The following is an 18,204-nucleotide window of genomic DNA, read 5'->3' as shown; positions in this document are numbered from 1 at the left end:
AAGCACAGCCCACACACACCAGTCACACAGCCTCCCTCACACGTGTTTCAGCACGCTTGGGGTCCATCCACACGCCCACCCAGCACGGCCACAACCTTAACATAAGGTGTTTAGTGCTGTTTTCTCATACTGCGTGCAGTCAACAGAATCTAAGAGACTCCTAATTTACAGGCACGACAGTCTTGTTTACATTCACTGAGCTGGGCTTCTCCCTGGTTGCTTCTGATTTTCCCACTCTGCAACCAAAATCTGGCTCTTACACTCAAGCAGTAAAGGTGGGAAAGAAAAGGCATCTGACGCTTTATGATCCACAATTTAATTAAGAGCTCTAGGTGACTGAAGGTCCATTCTACTATTTTCTTGTAGTCACACTGCTAACTCAACTGCCACTGTATCAGGGTCCCCAGTTGCCATCAGTTTCCCTTTGCTCTGAAATGCACAGTAATATTAACATTGTTCATTCCTATCTCCTCTTTAAAACATCAGCCTAAACAGCACCTCTCTATTACAGTACAATTCAAACCAAAAATGTGAACAGGTGAGCTTACTCTCTGGCTATCACCCACCAGTATTTTCTGGAAATACAGGTTCAATGCCAACGCCATGATCCGAAGGTGCGGCCACCTGAACAGGATCTCGGAGGTAGATGCCACGGTTAGTTCCCACAGTAACAGTGAAACCTAATTTATTAGCGAACGATGTGTTCTGAACGAGGTAGTCATAGGCTTTATCAACCTAATTAAAAGGATACAAACAGTAAGATACACATAGTTGGGTCAAAAAACCCTTCTGTTGCAAATCACCCATTTCATTTCAGTTATAGCAAAGTACAAGCAAGAGTCAGCTTCAACATTCTCCTCTCTGAACTACGTGACAAAGCCCATCAGGAGGACAGTTCTACCTCACTGGACAAAACCCTGGTCCAGCCACGGGACTCACCTTCCACTTCACCCTCTTACTCCCAAGTGATGATGCTAGGAATCCTCCACGTGCCATTATGCCTGGTCAGCTTTTACCTGCTGCCCTCTGCCATCTCTCTATATGTCTTACATCAATTACATTTCTCTATCTTACCACCACAAATTCAACTATAAAGTCTCTTTTCATACCTTCTTCGTTTATGGTTCAGAGAACTACTCTGGCCATATAGTCAACAATTAGAAAAACTCAATCACTATAGTAGGGATATTATCCAATAACAGCTAAAATATTATCCTATTGATCTACAGCCTGCTTCTCACACGACAATACCTGAATAATACCGTGTCCTTGGGCAAATACTTCTATGTTGTCAGCCTTCACTGCAGTGTTTTCAAGAGCTCTTCTGACCGAATGAACTGTGTAGTTAACATCATTAGCTTTCAGACCTAAAATCAAAAGATGAAATCAAGAAACTAGTGTTTATTACAGAAGACAGTTACTGGAAACGCTTCCCCAGCCTCCCCCTGCCCTAGTATGGATAATGTGTACGTTTTCTGCTTTTAATGTTTTTGTGTCTCAACACTCATTTTTTAATCTTTTTTTTTTTACAGTATGACTCATAACACAACGACTTCATTCAATGAAAACTTCCGCATGCCCACTGTGACGCAGCATGAAGGTGGGCTCGGCACAGGGACCAAAAGGCATTCCAATCATGTTTTCCTTAAGACAGTGCTGGTCAATCAGCATGGTCACTGGCAGAAGGTCTCAACCAGGGCACACAGGATGTGCACCAGGGGTACGAAACAAGCCAGCAAGATGCTCAGGCCCCACGCAACCAATCAGCACCTTGGAGACCGGATCCCAGGAGGCTGCTGACAAGCCTCCTGGTCGACAACAGGGACAATGAGGCTGCGGGTGACTGTCTACATGACGCGGAGGCCACCCAGCCGCCCACCTTCTGATGTTGACTGTTTTGAGGTGGAAGCGAGTAAGACAGCACGCCTGTCCTCTCCAGAACTAAACATGCAAATACTCATGAGGAATGTAGAACGTGAACCAAAAAACATGGGAACATGACGGCACTTTAAGAGTCAACCGAAAACGCAAACGATTTTGTCAGGATCTGGAGAGGCGATGCTCCCATCAGAACAGATACTGTGTCGGCTCTCAGGGAATACACGGGCGTTCACAGGGCCAAGACTCGGCGGGAAAGGAATTCCAGGCAGACAGAATAGTGTGCCACAGACAAGAGGCACCAGCGAGCCCGAGATGCTTGGAGAGGCTGCACAGTAGAGCGAGAGTGGAGCCCAGTCAGTGCCGATGGCCCCATCCTCCACGTCAAGCATGCAGCCGCCTGCCCATCAACCTAGAAAGTCCCGCCTCCCCATGGTCCGGTTCACCGGCTCCATGGCAACGCTTCCTACCCTCTACTATGTCATGGAAGCGATTTTTTACTTTGTTCATAGTCTGTTCCTCCTCCAACTTTAATATCAACTCCACACAGGCAGGTCTTTTTGATGTTTTGTTCCCTACTTTAGCCCCAGGCCAAAATAAAGCTTAATAGTCAGTAACAGCCAATAAATATGCTTGCTGAGTGAATGCACATTCAAACCATTAAGATCCCATAAATGATTCTCCACCACTTTACTGTGGGCCAGGTCATTACCAATTCAACCACGTTTTCTTGCCCTGAGAACTTTAGAGAACAAAAATATCTGTCTGCAAGAAGAGAAAGGTACTCAATTACTTTTTATGGCTACAATTTGTCTTTATTTTATGCCATCAAATTTATTTTATGAAACTGTCTAGACACTTCACACCTCCTTAAGCAAGCTTATAAACAAGTAAGCAGTGGATTTTAGAGCTAGGACTGAGGTGAAGCACAGGAAGGACAGAGGATCCTGGCACGCTGCAGTCCATGGGCTCAAAGACAGACACCACAGTGACTGAACAACAGCAAGGCGAAGTATAAAATGATACTTTGAAAATCCATTTCTCCGTGTCACTTCTATCTCATTAAGAGTACTTAAACTGACAGAAACATGTGGAAGAGCCGACGACTCGCAGCTCCAGCAGGAGACTCTGCGGCGGGGTTAGCTGGGCCGCGGGGAGGTGCTCCTCACCTGACAGGACCAGGGCGATGCCCCCGCAGGCGTTGGGAGACGACATGGACGTCCCGTTCATGAGCTGGGTGCCCCGCAGCGTCCAGTTGGGGACGGAGGCGATGGCGCCGCCCGGGGCGCTGACGCTCACTCCGAGGGCCCCGTCAGCGCTGAAGGAGAGCAAGGCAGAGTCTGCTTAGGGAGGTGGGCACTGGGCCAACGGGCAAATGAACTCAGGGCAAAGCCCTGCGCCCCCCCCCAGGCAGTCGGACAGAATGGCTGTGACAATCCCATGTTGGGAAGACCCCTGGAGAAGGGAAGGGCTACCCACGCCAGTGTTCTGGCCTGGAGAATTCCACAGACCGTGCAGTCCATGGGGTCGCAAAGAGGCGGACACGACTGAGCGGCTTTCACTCCACTCCACTTCCACGCGCGACCTACCTGGGGCCTCGAGAAGACCACGTGTACTGATTTGCAGGTAACTTCTCTCTCAGAGAGTACTCGGCAACCATCATATCAGGAGAAACGTAGGCGCCGACACCTGCGGGGGGTGGGGAATGTGGTCATTGACAGAAGGATACAGAACAGGGGTCGCGACTTGAACCCCACTGCTCCCCCAGCCGTGGGATCCCGGCGAAGCCCCTGTTCTCTGGACACCACCGTTCTCTCTCACAAGATGGAAAGGTGAAAAAACTTAACGACCCAGGCAAGGTCACTACATACCAGACACTACACGAGGTGCTGGCTTTTGTATATAAAAATACCTACCAGGACTATTATGTGGACTAAACAGGATAATGTAACTAAAAGTGTGTGTATGCGTTAAAGAGAAAGAGAAATGTGTTTTAAACTGTAAAAATATAACTTCAGAAAAATAAAGGAATTAGTTGATTGATCTTCGTTTTTAAATGGCCATGGTATAGAAAATTCTACCCGTGAAATTGGCAGTAGCCTCCCCTGCAAAGTGGCTGCAGTAACATGCTACAGTCTCCTAGATAAACGTGCAGATGAAACTAGTTAAGACTCTGAAATCACAGAACTCAGAGATCAAAGTCAGGTCCTTCATTCCAGGGATGTGCAAACAGGGCAGAGAGGGGTTAAAAAAATGTACTGAAGATAATGACTGGCAGAGACAAGACTCAGAATCCAAGACTATCAGCTCCTCATTCTCCTTCACAACACACACATCTCCTGGGTAGAAGGCTGGACAGAATGAGTGAATTAAGAGGACTTAGGTCAACAGTGCTGCCACATGAAACTGTAGTCATTTTGTAGAATTTAGGTTAAAGTGTTCTGCCAATGTGGGGATAAGAAAATGACAAAATGCTGAGCGCTGTAGCGGAGCAGTGCATTTTTATCACTAGGTACCTCTCAGGATTATTTTGTTTCATTTTGTGTCCTTAAAAGTATCCAGAGATCTGGAACACACAATGCATGAATCACTGGCAGGCACTGCTGTCTTAACACATGATTTAACAGAATTACTTTATCAAGAGATTTTAGGTTACTGAAAGCAAGCGACACCACGCTTAAAATTTACAAGCCACGAATACAAGCATGTCCCATAAATATAAGATCACTGATATTTTAAAACAAAAATATTTTTAAAAGGACCAGTTTCTACTCTAACCTTTAATGCCCAAATATTGCTGTGTATCTATAAAATCTCTAATACCTATGCAACTATAGTAACTCTATGATACGTACGTATTGTGCAGTTAATGGTGGATACACCAGGAAAACTGCTTGGGACCAGCTTTTATGGTCACATGTTCAGTCACAAACATTAAGTGTTTTGAGCCCACATTTAAAAATAAACCAAAAATCTTCAGGTCTCATTTACTACTTAAGGGATCTCAATTCACCGTTCCTCATTCATGCCTCACATTAAAAAAACCAAGGGGTGGATTTCATGTTTTGTGGGGTTTTGTTTTTTGCACAAGATGGCAGCTACTGTCGTATAATAGAAGCTAATTTTATTATTTTCATATTATGACTGCAAATAATTCGATCTCTTACAACTTTCGTTGACAGGCATTATTGTTTCCTGTTGGATTCCAGTGAAGCAGACAATACCGTATCCGATCCTGAAGACAAAGGGTGGGGAAGGCCACAGGCACACAGTAAATGTGTTTCAACTGCTTTTCTCAGTAAGGAAGCTCCCTTCCTCTACCTCTAGGTCTTCCTGCATGCTCCAAGAGAAACTAAAGGAGGAAACTCTGCTATAAATACACAGCCGGACACTATAAATAAAAAGTGAAGCAAGTGTCTTCATTTATGCTGCTCACTTAGCCTGGAAAGCCCTTCTCCTGCTTCTGTCTACCTACTGAAACCCTTGTTCTCACACTTCTTCCAGAAAGCCTTGCCCAGATCCTCAAATCAGAGGGAACAGCACTTTTGTGATCCCACAGCCTGATCTGGGACTGCAAGGAGATCCAACCAGTACATCCTAAAGGAAATCAACCCTGAATATTCACTGGAAGGACTTATGCTGAAGCTGAAGTGCCAGGACTTTGGCCATCTGATGTGAAGAACTGACTCATTGGAAAAGGCCCTGATGATGGGAAAGACAGAAGGCAGGAGGTAAAGTGGGCGACAGAGGATGAGATGGTTGGATGGCATCACCGACTCAATGAGTTGGAGCAAGCTCTGGGAGACAGTGAAGGACAGGGAAGCCTGGCATGGTGCAGTCCATGGGGTCACAAAGAATTGGACATGACTTAGCAACTAAACAACAACAGGCCTGATCTATACTTCTGCTACCCGTGATCTGTACCTCCACACTTACTCCAGTCTGCTGGAGATGAAATTCTACATCAGTGGGTCCCTACTAGAGTTCACTTTCCTGAGGTCTATTATAGGCTCACAGTGTCCTGTGTGTGGGAGAGATACGATTAACACTGGATGGACTAAATCTTTTTGTCTGCTTGTTTTTAAGTTTATTTCTAACACTACAAACTCACCTATCACACTGGACGTGGTTCCTCCCGGACACCCGACTGTAGACAGGCAGGGGCCGTTATTCCCAGCACTTGAGACATAAATTATATTGTGCTTCCACACAGCTTCATTGATTACTTCACATATTCTCCTGAAAGAGGGAGAGGATTCAGTTGAACACACGAACTGTCCACTTTTCAGGAAATGGATTACTGTAATGTGAAAATATTTTCAAACATGGTTTATATGAAAAAAAAAAAACAACAAAACAAAACATGGGTTGCGAGTAGCAGCAGCAATAGAATGGCGGTCACAGGTCAGGAGGGGTGCTCAGAATCACTCAGGGACATTCTCACACTGCAAGTGCCTTGCTTCTACTCACAAAGTGTTTATAAAACTAAAATACATTCAAACGCGAGGTCAGGTAAATTCCGGCACATGTGCCATTAGCAGAGCGCGACAGAGCCATGCCCAGAGACATACCCCAGTCGGGTTTCAGTGGAGGGAGTTAGGAGGCCCCGTTTTTAGTGGGGAATGTGCTAAAAACAAAACTGTATATATGTGGGGAAAAGAAACTGCCAAGGGGCCAAAGGCAAAGACTGCAGCGTTAGCAGAGACTGGGTCAGGGGCCACAGGGGGTCCACTCCCCCCGACATGAGACTGGGTCAGGGGCCACAGGGGGTCCACTCCCCCCGACATGAGACTGGGTCAGGGGCCACAGGGGGTCCACTCCCCCCGACATGAGACTGGGTCAGGGGCCACAGGGGGTCCACTCCCCCCCGACATGAGACTGGGTCAGGGGCCACAGGGGGTCCACTCCCCCCGACATGAGACTGGGTCAGGGGCCACAGGGGGTCCACTCCCCCCGACATGAGACTGGGTCAGGGGCCACAGGGGGTCCACTCCCCCCCGACATGAAGTATGGAGAACCAACTCCTCACACAGCTGTCACAAGCAGCAAAGGTGAATGGGGAAATAAGGCGCTAGGGAGAGAGATTTAACGTATAAGAGATCTGGTTAGAGCTTAACAGCAAGGAAGAAAAATACACTGGTAGTCATTACAGGAGGTAAAGTTAGACCACAGGGAAAAAAAAAATGAGGTCAATGTAAAAAAGGTTAAGGGCCAGGGATACTCCAAAATCATAAAAGTGAAGGAAAAAGCACATTAGAGTAAGAAGACTGCCGAAGAAGGAAGGTCCCAGGAGAGAAAGATATACACCGCGATAATGCAGATACGGAAGCAGATCCTTCCTTCTCCCTCCTGCGAGGTTACGTTCACAACTGACGCTGACAGCGTGCTCGCTTCCAGGTCTGGAAATGAGCAATTGTCTCACAAGGAACCGTGTACCCGTCAGCTGAGGAAATTATGGGTTTTAAAATTTTTATTTCTTAAATCAACATGTGGTAGAACCGACCTTCTCTTCGGTGCGTAGTTCTGAGACTGCACATATGTACAGACTGTGAGACCCCCACCGTTAAGTACAGGAATGGTTCCAGCGCCGCATTAAGCCATCTCCCGGGGTTATCGGGCCATCTGCAGGTACAGGGCCCCTTCCCAGGTGCTCACGGATCGTTCTGGAGCCCTGTCACTGTTCATGTCACCTAAACACAATCCTGAGACACACAGCCACTGAAATGGCTCTTTGCATCTAGCAAAAGCATTTATGATGCACCCATGAAAACTCAATCACTGACGACAGCCAACTACAGGCTCTAGTTTGGTGACATTTGCGTTTCGGCAGAGCTCTGTCACAGAGCTGCAGAAAATGCACAATGGGTGTATCTGGATGGGGTGGTGGGAGGAAACTCTCCAGATAGGGTCACTGCCAAGTTAGCGCTATGAAGACAGAAAGGCTGAGGCAACATGAGGTCACGCTAAGCCAGAGGCTGGAAGACCCTTACAGCACAGGGAGGGGAGCAGGGCAGGGAGACCCGGCGATGGACAATGGTGAACACACCTGTCTCGGTTTTGCTGGAAAAGCAAAGGCCATGGGAGATGCAGAGGCTTGTTATTAGTTAGTTTTAAAGCTAGTGGATACTTGAGCAGGTCTGTCTAACAGTAAAGAGAGCCAGGAAAGGAGCGAGTCGATGCTGGAAGGCATCTCTGAGGGCGGAGGGGACCAGAGCCACTCTTCATCCCAGGCACACTCCATGAGAGAAGAAGGGACGGCAGCTGGTGGGGTCAGGCGGGCCACAGGAGGGCCCGGAGTCCCCTCTGAGCGCTTTCATCTGCTCTGGGAAAGAAAGCAGCAAGGACGCCAGCTGAGGACTGACGGGGAAGTCGCCGAGAGTCCCCAGGAAAAGGTGTGCAACGGCCGTCCCAGAGGGAAGGGCACGCACTGTGACCAGAGACAGAGCTGACCGCACACCCGAGGCTCACGGCCCCCGAGCATGCCGCCAGGGTGGCCTCTGCAGAGCCGGCAGCTGAGGGGCGCCGTCACCGCAGGGCCCGCGGTGCACACCCGAGGTCCGGCTGCCTGTGGACGGGGGTCCGAGGGGCCGTCGGGTCCACCGGCCAGAAGGGGACACCAGCGTCAAAGACATGACTGTGGACCAAGGGCCTCGGGGCCGCACAGGATCTGCCCAAGTCTGCTCCTCGTCAGTTGTGACGTTCGCTCCAGTTACACAGAAGCGCTCACTGCTCTTACCAGCTACGCCCCCACGGCTGACGAGTGGCAAAGAACACTCACCCGGAATTTGGCCAGTGAGTCGCTTCTCCGTAGCTGTAGTTGACAAGATCACATTTATGATTTATAACCTCTATCATCTATTAAAAAGAGAAACAGTCCAGCTTAGACAGCCATTTATAAAAACAGAAAAGCCAGCAAAAAAAGGCATCCCACAGTTCTGTAACCAATCATATTCCAACTCATACCTAAATTCATAAATTACTGCCAGACATATGGCTGACGAACTTAAAAAAAGGTGTGTGTGTGTTTGGGGGTGGTGTTGATACATGGCACAGGAAGTAGTCAATAAAAAACAAACCAGCATCTGCAGAATTAAGTTGGAGAAATGAGGGAGGTCTCTTTAAAGTCTAAATTCACTCAAGTGAAATAGAATTCATATGTTAAAGTCAAATGAAGAATAAATTCTTACACTGATGGAGCAGGCTGGCTGAGATGTCTTCCTGTCTTTTTTCATGCTTTTAAAAGTATCTCAAAATAGTTTGCTAAGGGATTTACTACAAGTGAGAGGTATAATGTAAACAATGTTTTCATGTTTCCCCAAATCTCTTTAACCCAAATAATTTCTAATAAAAATATTTTTAAATGAGTTAAGCATTTTGGGCTTTTGCAAACAAAGTCCTATACACTGAATACAGTGCCATGTATTTTTGATAAGGCAAGAGCAGCTTGCTAATCCAAGTATCCACGACCGTGAACCATCAGTCCTGGACACCAGCAGCTCAGGAGCACTCACAGCTCTGATGAGGCCTGTGCCTGTCTCCATCGTGCTGAGTCTCGTGTCTCCAATCTTGATGGAAAGAATCTGAGCACCAGGAGCTACGCCATTCCGCTCAGGTTCTTCAGGAAAATGCCCAGCAGCTATACTAGCTACGTGTGTTCCGTGGGCTCCTAGAGGCAAAAAGGGGAGAAAACGAGGAAACACCCTCAGAGGCTAAAAGTTTTAACCACGAGATTCAATCTGCGTAGTAATAATCAGAATAAAAACACGGTTATCTTAACGTGTAAGGGGGTATTGTTTCTTCCGTCTCTTAACAATAATTCACAAAAAGTGACTGTGATTTACATACGCTATTCTGCCATCCTGGATTCTACGCTGTTAAGTCACAAAGGTGAGAAAGTATTCGCACACATGTAACTGACAAAGTGCTTATATCTAGAACATAATCTTTCAAAAAAAAAAAAAAAGAACCCCCCCCCAAAAATGGGTAAAGAGCGTTTGAAAAACATTTCCCAAGAGGATGACCAAATGGCAAATAAACGTATGAAAAGGCGAGTCACCTGGGAGACGCAGAGGAAGGCCACGCAGAGCCACCCCTTTCTGAAGAGCTGAGGCTGAGGGTGGCCGCTGTGGGCGGGGACGTGCACTCTCCGCTGCGGCGGGTGCGACACGCCTCTGCTACTGCCGAGGGGAGCTCGGAGGGTCTTCAATACTGTATGGCCCTACCACACCCCACCAGCTCTCCCAGACATGGGTTCCAATTAAAACAAAAACCAACTTCTACACAGACCTGTACACAGTTGTTCAAACAACCCAAGTGTGTATCAGGAGGTGAATGGATAAATAAACCATGGTGGACACACACGGTGAAACACTGCTCCACAATAAGGAACAAGCCACTTATAATCACAGCACGGATTCAGCCCAACATGCTGCAATGGGCAGGCAAAAACAAACTTCATTTTTTAAATTCCATTTATATAAAATTCTATCAAATGTACAGTAATCAAGGGTGGACAGAAAGCCATTCAGCGGCTACCAGAGGATGTGAGTGGAGACAACTGGATTGTAGGAAGAATAAGCCAGCCTTTGAGGGTGGTGGTGATGGAGATGTTATTTTGGTTGTGGGGATGGTTTCCCGGGTGTGTGCACACATCAGAACTCACCACATTATGAGTGTGTAGTGTGTGCAGTTTCCTGTACCTGAGCTGTGCCTCTATGGGCGGGGGGAGCTGGGTACCCCACTTCACCCTCCTCACTCCCTCCCAGAAGCAAGCACTGCCCTGCAGCTGGTGCACACCGTCTTCACACCTATACTTTTATATTTTTACCAAACACACCCATAAACAATTTTCACACAAATGTTTTTAATATCAATATATTTTTTTCAGTAAAATTTATATATCTGAGATTTATACATATAGTTATATGCAGATGTATTAATTATGATTACTATATAACATATTCCACAGGATGAATAACATAATTTATAAAAAAACACACAAATTTCAAGAAAGTTTATAACTTTTTTGAAATTACACAGAAAGCTGTGTTAAGGATCCTTTTACCTGATCCTTCACACTCATGGGTGAATTTTCAAGAGTTAGTATTTGGAGGTGAAATTATTGTTCATAGAATGAACTATGTTTACATTATTTTTTGTAGCTGGACCATGCTCACACTCCTGGAATGGATCCTACATGGTTTCGGCCTTAAAAAAAAACAATACCTTTCCAGGAAATCAAATCACATCCGTGACTCCAGACCTAGTTCTGTCGTAGGGATCGGTCAATTCTCCTTCGGGCTGTTTTTGGGTAGAGGAATTTATCCTCCCGGTACTTTGCACGTTCATCTCTAGTTAGCAAACCTAAGACAGAATACCTCCACTGGTCACTATGGAGAGCAGGTTCCCGTCGTCGTATATGTTGACAGAGTAGTTCAGCATCTCGGCAGCACCGAAGGAGCCATACTCCTGAGCCTCTTTGTAGTTTCTCAGAACAGTCGATTTACTCAGATCCCCATCTTCACTCGAATCAATGCAGGCTCTGCAAAAGGAGAATTAAGAGCAGGTAATGCAATTTATCTTCTTTTTCTACCTTTCTAAAAATCACACAATACTGTTTCTCGAGGATCTTCTTACCACACTATCTCTGTTTACCAGCACAAATGTGGCAGCTTCCTCTGTCACAGAGGCCTCAGTAAAGACTGGGTAAAGTGATTTAAGCAACCAGCCCTTAAATGAAGTCACGCACAAGGGTCTCTAGGAACCGTCCTTCACAGACCCCCAGGAAGAAAACCACCCACCTGCTTAAGGAATCAGACCAACTTAGCGTCTAGGTCTCTGGTGGTAAATCTTTATGCCATTTTCCTCCTCTGCCCTTAAAACATTTATAGTAGATACTCTTGCCAGACCCTCCTGCACTTACTTTACAAACTGCCCAGCTTCAATCAGGAAGATTTCTATGATCAACCTGCTGTTGTATATTTAATGACTGCTGTCTGGTTAAGGGGGTAAGATTCTCTAAGAGAGGTAAGAGTCAGCTTTCATGCCTAAAATACTAAGAAGTTTAAGAGGCTTTATCCAAAACTACTCAAAAGCCAACCCGGCTCTCAAGGAGCTTTGCTTAGAGATATTAATGTCGTGTAAACCAAATCTCTGGGTAGTTTGAGGGCTTAATGTTCTTCAGAGCAGGCAAGACCATGTTTAAATGAAGATGTATAAAATCCACATGGCTTACCTCCAGGTCTCACCATCAAACCACACCAAGCAGTCGTACACAGGGCCAGGATCACTGTACTTTTTCTCAAAAGAGTTTAGCAATTCCACTTGACTGTGAAGCTCCTCCTTGATTAATTTATTTGCCTAATCAATTAGAACATGTGCTAATGTTAGCATTTTGTGCTCTTGGCAAGTGACAGTAACAGACAACCAAAGACAATGTGACCCAGTAGTAAAGTCATTTTACCCTGGAAAAATGGAAGAAGATTTTCCTTTTATATCTGTACAATTTGAAATTCAATTTAGTGGCAGATATCAATTAAAATATTAAATAAAAAAAATCCTTCCCTCACTATCACAGTCAGCCCCTCACTACAGCTGCTTTGGGGAAGACACGGTGCTACATGGCGGGGACCTCACTTGGCCAAGGGCATTAGTCACATGCCTGCACCTGCATGATTCAGTTCCAAAAGCAACACCAAAACTGCTACACGTCAGTTCATCTACCTTTAGATTTTTGTAGCCAGGAACATTTCCACTTCAAATCTGTTTCTTAAGAACCCAAATAAATAATAGGAATTATGAATAGTCTCGCCTCTGTTGAATTTGCTGAGTTAAATACATACTGTATTTTTGACCAAGTACATATAAACTGCTATTCAACCATTCTGAGCTATAAAAATGGAAAATTTGTATGCTTCAATCTAAGCACTTTTAAAAAAGTACTGTATGAGATGGTCCTACATTCGCCTGACTAGTCCAGGTGAATAAAAACTTAGATTTCACATGTTCCCAAAATCTTAAGTTATGCTTCATTTTTTCCTTATTCAATATATTCAATGTTTACTCCTCCTCAAGGAAAAAGACAATTATATAAACATTTTTGGCATACAAAATAAAATGGCTAATTAAATTCAGATCCCTCTTCTATAGTTAGTGCTCTATATGTAGTACCTGAAATACTACATTTCACGTCTCCAACAGGAGGTTGAAGAACCAAAAGTGATCTAACCAAAAATTATACAGCTGTTAAAAATGAACACAGATAAAGTAAATTAAAGTGTGCGTGTGCAGATCTATATAGGCTGGTGGGCATTGACCCGACCTGCATGTTAATGAAAACTCTTGACAAGTTTTTAAAATATCTGCCTCCTCTGTAAGGTTCTGATTTATTTCCTCTCTAGGACACAAACATGGAATTTTTAAAGCTCCTCATGTGATCCTAGCAGGGAGCCAGGGTTCAGAACCGCCAATACAATCCCATTTCTGATTAAGAAATGCACGCCCTAGAAGGCTAAGTAGACGTTTCCTCCAAAAAGACACACATGTGGCCAACAGGCACAGGAAAAGATGTTCAATGTCACTTATTATTAGAGAAATGCAAATCAAAACTACCATGAAGCCATCACTTCATGTTGGTCAGAATGGCCATCCTCAAAAAGTCTACAAATAATAAATGCTGGAGAGGGTATGGAGAAAGGGAACCCACCTACCACTGTTGGTGGGAAAGGTAAATGGTACAGCCACTACGCTTCAGAAACAGTCTGGGGATTCCTCAGAAAACTAAAAATAGAGTTACCACATGCTCCAGCAATCCCACTCCAGGGCATATACTTGGAAAAGAGAAAAGCTCCAATTCGAAAGATAACATGCACCCCAGTATACACAGCAGCACTGTTTACAACAGCCAAACAGGAAGCAACCTACATGTCCATCGACAGGTGGCTGGATAAACAAAACGTGGCACGTATATAAATACACACACACACAATGGAGGACTGCTCAGCCATAAAAAGAACAAAACAATGTCATCTGCAGCAACACGGATGGATATAATCATACTACATGAACTAAATCAGAAGCAGAAAGACAAATACCATGACATCACTTATATGTGGAATCTAAAAAGGAATGACAGAAATGAACTTCCTGACTGACAGAAAAGACCCACAGACACAAAACACATTATGGTTACCAGGGGGGGAGGGAGGGGAAGGGGTAAGTTAGGAATGTGAGCGAAACAGATACACACTACTACATATTAAATAGATAAACAAAGACCTACTGTATAGCACAGGGAATTATATTCAATATCTTGTAATAATCTATAATGGAAAAGAATCTGAAAAAGAATATATATATATGTATGTATAACTGAATCACTTTGCTGTACACCTAAAACACTGTATATCAACTATACTTTGATTAAAAAATTCATTTAAAAAGTGGCATGCATTAACAGAAAAATTCAGAAGGACGAACATCAAGTTGCTGCTAGCATCCCTGGGTGGTGACCTTCCAGAGACTTTCACCTGCTAACCGTTACATACCTCTGGTGCTCCAGTTTCTGCAATAGCACTTACAGCTTTCATAATAAACTGAGATGCTATTTTCATCTCATAGACTGATTTACAAAACATGCAACACAAGAATGTAGAAGAATGGGAACTCTCGTACACTTCCTATGCAACTGGTACGGTCACTTTATAACCCACCAGAAGACCGGCCCAAGAACTTCCAAAACAGGATTTTTTCACCCTGGCCCACAACTGGAAACAAAGCAAGGATCAATCTGCAGAACGGACACATACATTGTGGTCCAGCCCTCACAGAGTAACGAGAGTGAACTACTCCAACACCCCGCACTGGAGGATCGTACGGAAAACATCGGATGAAAGCGGTGATGCGTAAAAGGACAGACACCGTATGATTCCATTTTACAAAATCCAATACGGGTGAGGTCACTTGACGGTGTCAGCCATCAAGGACAGTGGCTGCTCCCGGGTGAGGCGGCGGTGAGCAGCCAGAGGCACGAGCAGCGCCGGCGTGCTGGCGCTCGGGGTGCTCCCTCTGTGACGGTTCATGACACCACATCTAGGTGTGCGCACTTTTCCGTGCAGGCACTCTATGTTCATTAAAAACTTCTAAACATTCAACCGATATATAAATTGATTTCAGGACAAATGAGGAAAGGAAAATAAGTAAAATTAGACAAGTTAAAACATGGGGGAGAAAACAAACTTGGGGGAAAAGTCTGTGCATTCTCTAAGAACTGTTAATTCTCCAAGAACACGCTAATGTTTAAATAAAAGCGACTAGCACCAACTTGAGAAGGACAGTTGTTGGCAACGTCAAACTCTTCCTGCTTCCGACAGGCCTCCGCGAGGGCTGCTCTGTGGACAGGGTCCCAGATTTTTTCCTTCCGTTCTTTCTGCAAAGACAGAGAAATGGCCTTCCAATGAGGTGGACTAATATGCAGGTAAACTGAGATAGGAACTTAAGAGTTGCTATTAGCTGTGATGCTATACAATGCTCATACAGAGGTTAAAAAAAATCATTTATAATCAAGTTGATAAAGCAATGAACGGATCAGTTATAAAAAGCTTGATTACTTAATTCACCATGCCTAGACTCTAAAAGCCCAAGTTTACCAAGGCACAACCAGATGTTATTTTTATACATCATAGGCCCCCATTTAAATCCTTCTCCAAGAATAGATAATATCATGTCAAGTAACAGCCTGAAATACCATCATCTGAGGAAAAAGAAATGCCTTCAGCCAAGAGCAAGCAGAAGACAGGGTAAGCCCACAGCTACACTCTGGTGGACTTCCTGTCTCCCACCTCCCTGGCCTGTTCTTTTTTCCCACCCTCGTTGACTTGATGGTTCTTTGCTGCTGAAACTGGTCTTCCCGCCATCCCGAGTGTCTTGAACCACAGTGCCTCCCAGTGGAAGTCAGCTAGTTAAAGAAAGCCTCTCCAGTAAAAGAATCAACTCCACTGGACTAAAAAAGGGGATCTGCTTGAACCTAATCCATACCTGAACGTGGCTGATTAAATTTAATGTAATGCATAAAAATACTGTGCATTTCAGCCTGAAATATTAAAACAAAATAGTATCTAATAGAAGTTGAGTTACATGACATTTGTTTTCTGATTTTTTTTTTTTTTTCAGAATGACTGGAATCTGCCAAGTAAATATTTATATGTAAAATACTGAGTAACTTCTTACTGGCTCACTGACCCCTGGAGAAGCAAATCACACCCCTAGACTACATGGCCCATGGGTCTCACCCTGAAGGCCCAACTTGCAAGGATCACATCTTGTTTTACTACTTTAAAATCTTACATAAAATTAAAACTTCACTTCCTTAGTCATACTAACCACATTTCAAGTTCTCAATAGCTATTTGTGGCTCGTGGCTCCTATAATGGATGGATAATGAACATTTCAAACGCTCCCGTAACTACCGAAAGGTCGACTGTGCTGTCATAAAGCAGGCTCCATCTCACTGGTTTTACAATTCTTAGCTCTCCAAAGACAGACTATGTTTCCCGTCCTTCAGCTGCATTAGGTCTGAGTTACTTCCTTCCCTAGTTCTGAATCATCACTAACTGGGATCAAGAAAGCAAGGTAAAGACTAGGAAAATGGGAAAAATTACCAGAGAAATGACAGGAACAGGAATAAATAAGGCAGTCTAGGCTTTAAATTGATTGTCCAATGAAAGCATATCCCTCTTCCCAGAAAAACACAAATACACAAAATGTGAATAAAATTTCAAGGTTTTCAGATTCCCTAAACTTATCCATGTATCTCAGATTAGGAAACACAAATGGGTAACATTTCACCGGATACCATCTTTCTTGAAGCAGATATCATTTGAAAGTCTCCAGATCCCCTTAATAATCATCAGGTTAGTGAGAGCTAAGGAAGTCTCTTTCTTCAGTCTGAATAGAATCTGAAGAAGTCATCGATACTAGATTGTCCGTTACCTGAATTCTTTCCTTGAGAGCCTTTGGATAGAAATCGTAGCCATTTTTTATGCCAATGTGATATCTGCCTGAGGGATTTGTCCAGGTCACAGGAATCTATGGGAAAAAAGAACATTTCTCACTCACTCAATGCTTCCCAATTCCAATGGTACAGTCCTGGGGGAAAATCTGTCCTTGGGGCTCAACTTCGAGCAGGCCGCCTTAGAGCATATCTTTAATACTCTAAGTTGCCATTTAACATATCTCTGGCTCCTTTTGTCTCAACAGTGAGATAGCTTAACTAGAGTACTTTCATTTACACAATGCTTTACAGTTTACGCAGGGCTATCAACATCACATTAAACCGCTAAGACATTCAGTTCCCAAGCGCTCAGGACAGCTCACTCCCCCATCACCCAACTGCCCATCAACCAGGGGAGGGAAGCAACTTACAGAACCTCTCCGCCCTCGGATGTCCCGCTAAGAAAAAGAACTTCACTCTCTTCCAAGATACTATAGGGATGGGCCCAGAGCCTATAAAAAGAGCTCTTTGTGTTCTTAAGAAAAAAGCTCTATAAAATCATGATAATTACATACAACATCTTATAATAGTCTTTCCTGCTCTCTCAAAGTATTTAAAAATAACACTTCAAGCTTTTAATTTACATAAAATACAAAGAGCATGCCCAGTTTACAAATGGAGAAAGCAAACAGGCAAAGAGAAATTAAACTTCTGGCCCAAACAGGAGGGTTGAAAAGAAAGCTGGAATCTAGTTCTATCAAGAGACAAAAACCTGGTGTAAAGGATACAGAATTTAAAGCCAGACAAACCTGGCTACGGCCCAGACTCTGCTCCTCACCAGGCGGGAGCCACGGGCTTCCACTTCCTCATGTGCAAAAGGAAGAAAATCATCTTTACTTCACAAGTCCCATGAATAAGAATTTGTGTGAACATCAACCAACTTTAACTGTCAAATAAGACCATGGGGACCCTTCACATTCTATCATCTCAGGACCCATGATCACTAAAAACAGCTTTTAAAGTGTACAGGTTACGAAGCTGAACTAACGACCACCAGAAGCTGTGGACTGACTCACAGTCCTCACTTGTGCAGGATCTCTACTCGACTCGGATCCTCAAGTCCCTCTTCATCAGACTATTCCCCAGGCAGGAAGCCTGTGGAGGAAATTTTCTCACAACTCAAGAGAGGAAGACAATTGTGCACAGAACTTCCAAGATCTACTGACCTTCAAAAGCCTGCACATACTGTAAAGCAATTATCCTTCAATTTAAAAAAAATTTTTTTAAAAAGTCTGCACATCAGTCATCATTTCTGAACCAACGACATCTAGAGTTTG

General features: G+C 44.4%; 1 protein-coding gene across 1 annotated transcript in view; it reads right to left on the bottom strand.

Moving 5' to 3' along the window:
- The window catches only part of TPP2 (tripeptidyl peptidase 2), a 58,566-nt gene that overhangs the window by 28,303 nt on the left and 12,059 nt on the right, over positions 1 to 18,204 (bottom strand). The window contains 11 exon segments of the mRNA XM_027557927.1: positions 567 to 735; positions 1,252 to 1,367; positions 3,048 to 3,196; positions 3,468 to 3,567; positions 5,990 to 6,117; positions 8,657 to 8,733; positions 9,390 to 9,544; positions 11,256 to 11,419; positions 12,113 to 12,237; positions 15,200 to 15,304; positions 16,867 to 16,962. Of these exon segments, the coding sequence (XP_027413728.1) occupies positions 567 to 735; positions 1,252 to 1,367; positions 3,048 to 3,196; positions 3,468 to 3,567; positions 5,990 to 6,117; positions 8,657 to 8,733; positions 9,390 to 9,544; positions 11,256 to 11,419; positions 12,113 to 12,237; positions 15,200 to 15,304; positions 16,867 to 16,962 (1,384 nt within the window).

Source organism: Bos indicus x Bos taurus, chromosome 12 (assembly GCF_003369695.1).
Source record: "Bos indicus x Bos taurus breed Angus x Brahman F1 hybrid chromosome 12, Bos_hybrid_MaternalHap_v2.0, whole genome shotgun sequence".
In the NCBI taxonomy this organism is placed as follows: domain Eukaryota; kingdom Metazoa; phylum Chordata; class Mammalia; order Artiodactyla; family Bovidae; genus Bos; species Bos indicus x Bos taurus.
The sequence above is the reverse complement of the archived record's forward strand: the minus strand, read 5'-3'. Positions and strand labels throughout refer to the sequence as shown.